At 40.4% G+C, this 10,812-nt stretch overlaps 1 protein-coding gene and 1 long non-coding RNA gene across 2 annotated transcripts in view; one reads left to right on the top strand and one right to left on the bottom strand.

Moving 5' to 3' along the window:
• LOC147034784 (myoblast determination protein 1 homolog) overlaps positions 1 to 3,607 on the top strand; it is a 5,202-nt gene extending 1,595 nt beyond the window's left edge. The window contains exons 2-3 of the mRNA XM_085888977.1: positions 912 to 984; positions 3,085 to 3,607. Coding sequence (XP_085745103.1) covers positions 912 to 984; positions 3,085 to 3,296 — 285 coding nt within the window. The 3' untranslated portion in view covers positions 3,297 to 3,607. The remainder of the gene's footprint in view (positions 1 to 911; positions 985 to 3,084) is intronic.
• A 5,760-nt stretch (positions 3,608 to 9,367) lies between these two features.
• On the bottom strand, positions 9,368 to 10,571 carry LOC147034783 (uncharacterized). Its single transcript, XR_015060242.1, has 3 exons — positions 10,237 to 10,571; positions 9,842 to 9,943; positions 9,368 to 9,596 (listed from the first exon to the last, which is right to left on the bottom strand). It is a non-coding gene; the product is annotated as an uncharacterized LOC147034783 (long non-coding RNA).
• Positions 10,572 to 10,812: the final 241 nt, after the last annotated feature.

Here is a 10,812-nt window from a genome sequence, read left to right as displayed (position 1 = left end):
TTGTTGTAAAACCATGATGGATTGATTTTGATTGGTTTCGCAAGGAAACATGTTCCGATTATCTTGTTGGTTTTTCAAGTGGAAGTTGTACTTAATACCCTGCAGGATATATATATATATATATATATATATATATATATATATATATATATATATATATATATATATATATATATATATATATATATATATATATATATATATATATATATAAATAAAAGGCTGCAAAAGTAGGAATACAGTAATGAAAAACAAAACGTATTTTATTGATGACACAAGCATGTCAATAATAATATACCAACAACAAACATATTAATCCCTCAATTATCTTTGCACCACTATTATAATACTGGTATAATCCTTACTGTATACCTATTTTTGCAGCCCCCTGTATGTGTATATATATATATATATATATATATATATATATATATATATATATATATATATATATATATATATATATATATATATATTGCAAATGACATTTCCATTGCGAGATCATCTTTGGGTGGTGGATGCGAGACCCTGTTGGAAGCACACATTTCCATGCACCCCCTGTCCTACTTTTAAATTGGCTCGTTTGCCAGGGGTCGCCAGCGCGAAACACCGGATGGTCCGTCACCTCGACCGTCCGCTCCCGTCGGGCCGTACGCTCGGCCACCCGTGCGTGCCAAAGCTTTTACAGCCGCCGAGAGCCACCCTGCCCGCGTTCCCACAGTGCGACGGGAGCCTGCGAGGTGCTCAGCAGGGAGTCACAAACTCGTGCTTTGTCTGCCGAACAGCCAACGTGCGATTCCTTCATAACCTATAGGCACTGTCCGTCTGTCCCCGACGGGTATTGCAATTGGTCGTCACACCGATAATGATGATACGCTGTGTGTTGAACATGTCCCACGTGCTTTCGCCAGGCCGACTGCGGGAGGGTCTCCTTTGCTCGAATCGGTTCGGATTTCCAAGGACATTTCAATCCAGAATCTCACGGTAAGTGTGTACGTAATATAAAAACACGTTGTGTTGTGTGCATTCGTGTCCGTATTGCTTTATCATATTTCATGGAAACGTCGGCAATGAATTGACGTTCCTCCTGAAATACGTGGAAGAGCGTTTGCCATCAAGATGTAGATTGTGACGTCATGTAGCAATTGTCATTTGCAGTGATTTTTTTTACACCACTAAAAGTACCGCCTCCAACACTCACATTTTTCTTCCTATGCCCCCACCCCCCTATCATCTGCTTGTGTGCACGTTGTTCCTCCTTAATTATTATCTTTCAACGTATTTCATTACTATATTGTTCGGCCTACATCATGTGCATAATGGTCAATTGGACAGCTACTTTAAACAGGTTTTGGTAAAATATTTTCCTTATTCACAGTCACATCTATTAGGAAATACTTTATTCAATCTCACATTCCTTGGAATGGTCGTTAAACGTGATTTAAGTTAATATTGGTAGAAGTCTTACTTCACTGAAATTCCCCCATCAGCTGCTGCAAAGTTCAATGACATGGGAAACATCACAACACCGAGGGGTGCTCAAAACGTTCTCCTGAGAAACAGCATCCCAAAGATGTTTTTTAAACATATAGAAATAAATATATACCTCGTGATTAAAGAAAATAAATAATGTAACCATCTTTTTGGTATCTCGTTTCGTAGAACTTTTTGAACGTTCCTCGTACATAACATGCAGAGTTCCTGTTCATAAACTTGATTGACGATCACATTGTTGTACATCTTTGTTTCATCTGTATGGATTTGTTGTTTTCCCTTTCATTTGTTGCCGGATGTCATTTGCATTTTCCTCGTGCATTGTAAGGAATTTAAGAGTTTGGATGCCTTCGTGGTACTTTCGATTTTAATTCATCAAACAAAAGCAAGAACAACATGAGAAGCGATACTTATAATCCAGAATCAGGAAAGAGCAGAGACAATTTTGCTTAATAATCACCTACATTTAGATATATATATATATATATATATATATATATATATATGTATATATGTATATATATATATGTATATATGTATATATATATATGTATATATATATATATATATATATATATATATATATATCCTTCTGCAGAGCCCAATTAGTCTGGAAGAAAACAAGCTCAAATGAGCGAAGATCCTCGTCATCTTAATGATGACGTCATAAAAACGAATTTGATGTCATTGTGATGTATCAGGTTTGCGATAAATTATCTGTGCTAATGCCCGGCTTGATTCCTGCAAACAAAATTCAACCAGCTTGCCTAGTTTCGGAGATAATAGTATAGGTGATTTCCATTAGCGGCGATATTATGACGTCAACTTTTTTTCTAGGAAGAATTTCAAAAATCGGAGATGGTTACTGCCTGCGCGTGGGCATTCTGCATATACATGGCAAGTTTCACGAAGATCCGATGAAAACTCTAGTTGCGAAACAAAAAATGTCAAAAAATAGGAATGACGTCATAAAAATTGATATGACGTCATAGTGATGTATCATATGTGTGGTATTTAATCTCTGCTAATGCCATGTTCGATTCCCGCAAGCAGAATTCAAAAAGCTTGCCGAGTTTCGGAGATAATTTTTTCGGCGATTTCAATTAGCGGAGATATTTTGACGTCATAACTTTTTTTCACGGAGGAATTTTCAAAATCGGAGATGGTTACTGTCTGCGCAGGGAATTTTTACATGTATACGCCAAGTTTCAGGAAGTTTCGATGAAAACTGTAGGCTGTGAAACAAAAAAGTCCACAAGAAGAAGATTAAGAACAACAACACGAGTAAGACTTAGAGATCCTCCACGAGGATCTAAAAATTAAATATGGGGTTTTCAGCATTAACAACATGCGTCGTTTATCAGTACAACTCCAAAAATGTGTGAGATACCTGTTACTCGGATGAAAGGATAGAAACTATGAATTTCAAACACGAAAACTTTAACACCAAGTCAGGTGGAAAGTCATTCGGTCTACCAAGTCCGCCGCATGCCAACCTTTTGGCGTGAGAGCACAATTTATTAAAATTGAAGGTAAACATTTGTCACCGAGTTATTCGCTTCTCCTCACCCACTTGTTGCACTTGCACAGATGGAGTGGTGGGAAAAGGCGCTCTCATCGTCTCGAGCCTCGACTGTCTGTCCAGCATCGTGGAGCGAATCTCGAGCGAGCAACCCCCTGGACCTCCCGCTTTCCGCCTGTCCCCCGATGCGCTCGACGGACAGCCGGCGAGTGCCGGGGCGGACGAGTCACGGGTGCGGGATGGTTCCGCGCCCGGAAATTCCGTGTACGAGGTTCTCTGAAAAAGGGGACACCGTGACAAGCCGAAGGATCAATATCGCTGACGATGTCCAGAGTATTGCATGGTTTTCCCTCCCCCGGTCGCAATCAAATCTCCTCGTGAGGCTCGTACACCACGTGGGCAAAGCCCGTTGGGACCTTGCTGGGAAAAGTGCACAATATAAGATGTAGGTTATTTATGAAGGTTTAAACGAGTTGTAAATGCGTTTGGTTGTTTGTTTGTTTTTTTAACCCGCTATTTATTTCATGCGTTTGTCATACTTTTATAACCTGAACCAGAAAAAAAATAAAAAATAAAGGTGATTTTGGTCAAGAGGGGTGTGTTTTACTGGAGTGCACACCATGGTATATGAATGGATTTTGTTTATAAACACCAATGCTGTGACAGGTTGTGAACACAGACTTCCCGAGTGAAGATGTCATTTGAGTGAAGTGAACAAGCCTGAAAATCCAAAATTTAGTTGTCTCGCCCCGACGGTGTTGTGAGACGATTGTAATACCACTTTCCGTGTGTGTGTGTGTGTGTGTGTGTGTGTGTGTGTGTGTGTGTGTGTGTGTGTGTGTGTGTGTGTGTGTGCGTGCGTCCACCTCTATATATATTTTCGATATTAAAAAAAAATTCTTTGCAACCACTTATCCGATCGATGCGAAACTTTAAACATCGGACGGACTCCTCATGGAGAATATTTTAATATTTTGTTTAACCTCCCACTATTGGATAGGGGAAGGCTTATTGCTGTTGTAGGGTTTGTTTCTATAATTAGTGCCTAACAATTTAATGCTACCACAGACTTTCTTAGACCCTGAGGAGTACTAAACTACCATTTCGAAAATTACATACATATATTTTCTACCTGCACTCCCAATTTCCAAGCTGGATCATCTTGGAGCCGGCTGAGACTTTTATATTTTAAAATTTGCATGAATAATGTGAATTGTGGGGTTGACAATTTATTTTGACCTTAACCTAATTATAGACATTTTAACATTTTCCACGATGACTTGACGAACGTACAAGTATGTCCAATCAAAACGCAATTGCCCTCTATAGATAGACGAGAGCAAGGAACATTTACGTTTAAATTACGTCATACCCCTCCAAAGAACTAAACCACCAATTTTTTTTCTACCAATGTCCGAGCTGCATCTTGGATCTGGCTGGAACTTTCATAATTAAAACTAGCACATTACCCATAGGGTGATAATGTCATCCCCTCCACAGTGACACAACACACACACACACACACACACACACACACACACACACACACACACACACACACACACACACTTGATGCCAATGACATTTTTTACTGAGTAAACTTGCACATGCAAATCTGACAACTCAACTGCCCCCCTCCACTCCCCTCCCAAATCCTCAACCTCCCCATCCTAACTCTCTCGCATCGTTGCTCCACCTCCCTCTCCCATCCCCAAGTCCTCATTCACCTCCTCCCAATCCCCTACTCACCGCATTTCCTCAACCCCTCCCCCCAACAAGAGTCAAACCACCACTCCCAAATCCTCAACCTCCCTCCTTCCAAATCTGTCCCTTCTTCACTCTATCCCTCCCCCCACTACCCTCTTCCCATTCATAAAAGTAAATGGGCATTTCCACATGAAAATGGTGGTATATTTAACACTTTCCACTCCCCTATCACGCTATCACTGACTTCGCAGAAACCCGTCACAGTCACGTGTCCAACTCACAATTTTAAGAGAAAATAGTCAAATAATATTGTTGTGGGCCGGGGGTCGGGGGCGAGAACGACCACTCGGTGGGGAAAGCTTGCGTCGTCTCCCACCAAACTCCCCGGAATTGTAGGCCATCGCTCAGATAACTCCGTGAGCCAGAGGGTCGTTTAACTGACCGTGATCACCAATGTCTCAACCGGGTAGCGAAGGGTCTATTTGTCTATAACCAATTTACCTAATTAACTATGCAATTTCGACTACCGGGGAAACCACGCCCTCAGCACGTCTTGCTCGAACCGGGTCGCTCTACCGACTGCGGTAGAGTTCCAACTACCGACTACCAACTCCGGTTCGGGTGCAGCTGAGCGGAAACTGCCAAAGCCGTGCCGGCTGGAATGAACGGATTATCGGGGATAAAACCCCGTCTAAACTCAGATCCGAACCATGCTGGACTAATTCAAGAAGGGACAGAAACGAACTGGAAACATTTCTAACAAGTTTTATTTGCAGCAAATGAAGACACAAAGCAAGGCTTAACGCAAATATGCAAGAAGTATTTACAATGATCCAAAAACACTTATTCAGTTCTACTTAAAGACGGGCCCACACGCAGACACACACACACACACACAAATGAAAAGAAACCCAGTCTTTATTGGACCCTCACAGCCGAGGAGAGACAAGCTGGGGGTTAGAGTTCGGTGGTGTACCTAACCGTCGGAGGAAGGGTGTGCTTCGTGATACGGCACCTGACATTGGTCTCTGGTTTGGTTCACAGTTGCACGTGTGGGACTTGAGGTTAATGGTGGAGCCCGGGTGGTGAATGGCCGGGGTTCACGGAGGGGGGTCGGGGTCGCTCTTCCCTTCCTCGTGGAGGGCCAGCAGAGACACATTCGCTGCCTCGACGCCCACCAAAAACTCTTCAAAAGAACTTTTAAAAGACTCTCCAAGACCCCAAAAAGACTCTCCAAGACCCCAAAAAGACTCTCCAAGAACTCAAAAAGACCACCCAAGACCTCAAAAAGACCACCTGCCTCAGAGAGTGCTCGGGAATTTATGGACCTCCCTCAGCGGGGAGGGGCCTTGGTGAACATACCTCGCTGTCCGCCTCTGATTGGACAGGTCCTACGGACCACCTTTCCGGGGTGGGGCATTGGCATCTGCCGGGAAACCCCAGCCAGTCTTCCACGCGGCTTCATACTTGACGAGTAACAGTGTCAATGTTGCACAGGCCGTCGTGCAAGAGTTACAACATTTGTGGAAGGAACGTTGGTGGAAGCGGCAAGGAACGGCTGCAAGATCCTGCCTTGGCAAGTCAGAGTGCTTGTAGACAGCGGGTGGGTAGTGGATCGTGATGGGGAATGGAATGGTTGTTGGTTGTTCGTTGGATGTAAAGATTTAATAACCTAACTAAAAAGAAATCGCAACGCATGCCTTTGATTCTCCCACGAGACAAAAGGAAAAGGATCTGACGACACATACTTAACGACATAACTGACTTTTGGGACATCTGTATGTTGAATGCAAATGGTTTCCAGATCCCTAAATATATTAATAACCTGCATAACCTCCATGGTATAAGTACTACTTGAGAGAATGCCAGTTATTTGGGGAGTGTATTAACAACAAAATGCTGCCTCAATTGCTGAGGCCTATCTTCACAAGGCTTGTGACGCTTATCGACTCAAAATCCTTTTAACTGTTGCTTTGGTCATTTTACACTGAAGGGAAAACTTATAGGGAGGCCATGGTGATTGAATATGTCTTTGACTTCGCAAAGCAGTAATCACCGACATGCAGCCATGGTATAGAAATTGTGGGTGGAGTCAGGCAATCTGTCCAACCAATGGGTGGAACTTGGATGCATGCACAGCTCCTTTTATAGTACAGATTTTGCATCATTCGTGGGAATAAAAAGTATGCGGGTGGACATTTTTTTTCTGACCTTGACCAAATTAAGGTCATGACCTAATTATGGACTAACATTTTTCACCATAACTCAACACGACGAAGTTTGTCCGATCAGAACGAAATTGCCCTCGAAAATTGCCTAGAGCAAGGCGCATTTACATCATACTTCTCCGAGTTAAAGGTCAAGGGGCAGTCTGAGAAAAAATTTTTTTTGTCATGTCTCAATTTTGCCAACGCAGAATCTCAAAGATGGTTTGGTCTTCCAAAATATTCTTGCATCATAATAGTGTAACTACACTGAAGTTGTGCACCTGATATAACATCAATGTCCTTGACATGCTTTTTTCAGATCATGACCGATAAATAATACACCTTTTTGATCATAACTTGAATAATTGTCATGCAATTTTCATCGATGAGATTGTGGATGAGAACATATTTTTTTTAATTTAAACTATCCCAAAATGTTGAAGGTCATATGGTGGGCCAAACAAACATATATCATTGAATCATGGGCCAAGGGTAAGCTTACCCTTGACGATCGCAGAAATCTAGTTGATTTACTGACATCATAAGTCACATGATATGGCAGCCATATTGAATTAAAGGGGAAAAAAAAGATCTCTGAAAAAAAAAAAAAAGTTGAAACTTGCGATATGTCATAAACTCCCCATGGAATATATCGGGTGATAACGATGACATCAGTGAAGTGGTATTCTAGCCATAATTTGTCAAATCAAAATCTATATCTGAAACTTCAAGTTTGATCTTCGACGTGATGTGTGAAGAATTGACATTATGTCATCGGTCACACGGTCTGGTGACCATATTGGATTGAAAAACTACATAATATCGACTCTCCATGGGGAATATAGTTTGAATTTTTTTTTCATATTCACCTTCATTGATGCAATTTAGCCTAAATGTGCACAAAACGATTCATTAAATATTGGATAGTCGATACAGTCGAAAAAATATATATTTTTTATTTTTTTTGAAATTTGTTTTAGCCTTATCAGTTTTTCCGTCGATATGCTTGTCTGTCTGTCTGTCTGTTCGGTCCAGTGCTCCGTTAATACAATGGCGATTTCGATGAAACTTAGTGGGTAGGTTCATACCATGACCTAGTTGTGTGCAAATGAGAACCGTTGCTATGGACACCACCGTTGCCTAGCAACGGCCGAAAAACCTCTAAATGTGGGGGTATTTTAACGAAAAAACAATCTGCAGCATTAACCCTTGAAGCTAGAATCATGAATTTTCTTGTGCTTCATCCTCAGGTCATTCACCATCGAACGGGCCCATCGCGTCAGGTTCTATTGGGTAGGCGACTACCCATGTCCACCTACCGGCTTGTCCTAATAACCAATCGATAAAGCTATGGATAATGGCAACATTCTGTATGTCACATAATAGGATGCATGGATGATTTTGGGTATATGAGCCATAATAGCAGCATGGTCAGTTAACTGTGGTATTGTTGTTCAGAATGAGTGTGCGAGGCAAGACTATGTACTCTAGTTTTACAATATTTAAAATTATATCCTCCATGGATAGGAAGCTGATAGATTAATTGAGGGAAGGAGGGAGGGGGGCGAGATTAACCATTATCATTCTCCATTTATATTTGACGAAGGAGTGCCCAACTTCAAAAGAAAGCATCCAAACCGAAGCAATTTTAATTAAAATGTTTCATCATCTTCAGATTGGTAAATTTTGGCCGACAAAAGGCTGGAAAGGAAGATAATTGACAGTTGTACAGTATATTGGTATAAATTCCTTTGACATGGAAATTGGTCATTAAACCTGTTAAACTTATTTAAATTATAATGACATTGGCTGGGAATCAGAATGTAAAAAAAACAATGCAATGTATCATAAAGACTTGAATGAGCTGGAGATGTTTGGATTACTTGTGAAAGCCAAATTAGAAGGGTCGTGAAATGTCAAACTATCAGTGAATATTTCCAATTGCCAAATCGTTGAGGAACATGGAACAGGACAGGTCTTCCAATAGACATCACTGGAGAGCGAACATGAATGGTGTTGATTGACAGACAAGTTGGCATATTGCCAGGTAAGGGGCTAACTGGGAAAGACATAAAGTCAAAAATATTAATTACAGGTGAACTAGCAAAACGACTAATCACATGGAATGGCACAATTAGAAGACCATGCTCATCATGGATGGTCTTTGAAAGGAAGCGACGAACATGAATCAATATGAGATTCAAAGTTAAAAAAAATAATAATAAATAAAAAAGTTAAAACCAAACGAGTTAACTTCAAATTGTGAGATTATGCCCAACAAATCCCCAGGTACATTATTACACCTGAACTACATCGCATGAGAAAACCTGCATCAAGGCAAAACCATTTTCATTGCCATCCTTACAGGAAGTGAAGAATCAATATATTTTTTTTTTTAAACAAGCTTAAGCACTTGTTAAATACAAAACCAACCACAAGAAAAAATGTCCACACCAAAAACATTTATTGGATGCATTGTTCAAATGTACAACAGTGCATGATCGCAAGGCCATGGCAAAGCCAACCCGGTCTTGTCCACCACGGCCAAATTCAGTGTGACAATGTCCAATGAACACATCACCCAACATCTACAATGGGCCCACAGATGGTGGAACATCAAAAGATATGACGCCGAAAAGGCAGATGGTTCCAAAAATGGTCACGTCCTGCAGGAAACATTCAATTCATCTTTAATATACTAATTGCAAGTAAAAATATGGATCGTTTGTTCATTTCATTTGAGATCAAACCTTACTTATATTTACCACTGTGCTTTCCAAAGAAAAGGCCTTCGAAAGTTACTTGTCCTCCATTTAAACTGATTGGGAATTTCATCTTTCATATTTTTTTTGGAAGCCAGGAAACTTCTTCCACAACATGGTGTTTGAAAGCAGAGAAGAATGGGTTTTACCTTTATGACATATTGCTTTCCTGTCAGGTTGAAGCCCTTTCACCAAATAGGGATGGACGTGACATCTGGGAGCGATGGGACAGCATTGCAGTCGATGATAAACTGCAAATAAAAGGTTAACCTTTCAATCCTTGCCAAAGTCAGAAAAGTACAACAACCACATTCTGGAACAGGTGCACCATCAAGTGAAGGATGGCCCCCTGGTTATCCCGGAGCCTACTGTTACACACCAGCTGTGCCAACCAATGACAACCATCAAATTAAACCTTGAACCATTAAGAAAGCCTTGTACAATGGGTAAGGGGGGGGGTAGGGGATCAGGTTTCTATATATACAGGCACCTTGGCAGGTGATCACCAAATGCCACAATCTATAGGTTCAGGAATCACACCAACCTGACCATGTGGCAAAGCAACTGCAAGTGCAATTTGCAGCATTGCAAAGTCCTTTAATGGGCCGGTGATCATAGACGTACCCAGATCTACAATGGCCTCACAGCCACTGTGGGAGAGCACCACTGGATCGACGGTGAAGCTGTGCAAACAAAATCCATGAGTACAGTAGTCAAGCCGGCACAGCAACAATATAAATACGTAGCATACAAAAAAAGTCTCACCCTGCCAAAATGGATCTTCCAAAAGTACTTTTATGTGAGCTTCACATCGTGAAGGTTTCCTTTATAATACTTGGAATCTAACCCACTAAACAGCAACTCCACTCCTGGCAGCATCTTTGGGTCTCCGGGGGAATTATAAAAACACACATATTATATATATATATATATATATATATATATATATATATATATATATATATATATATTTATATATATATATATATATATATGTATATTTATATATATATATATATATATATATATATGTATATATATATATATATATATATATATATATATATATATATATATATATATATATATATATATATATATATATATATATATATATATA

The sequence above is a fragment of the Eptatretus burgeri genome, chromosome 1, assembly GCF_056783735.1.
Source record: "Eptatretus burgeri isolate ZD-2024b chromosome 1, Ebu_testis_v1, whole genome shotgun sequence".
NCBI classification, from domain to species: domain Eukaryota; kingdom Metazoa; phylum Chordata; class Myxini; order Myxiniformes; family Myxinidae; genus Eptatretus; species Eptatretus burgeri.
This window is presented reverse-complemented; position numbering and strand designations above follow the sequence as displayed.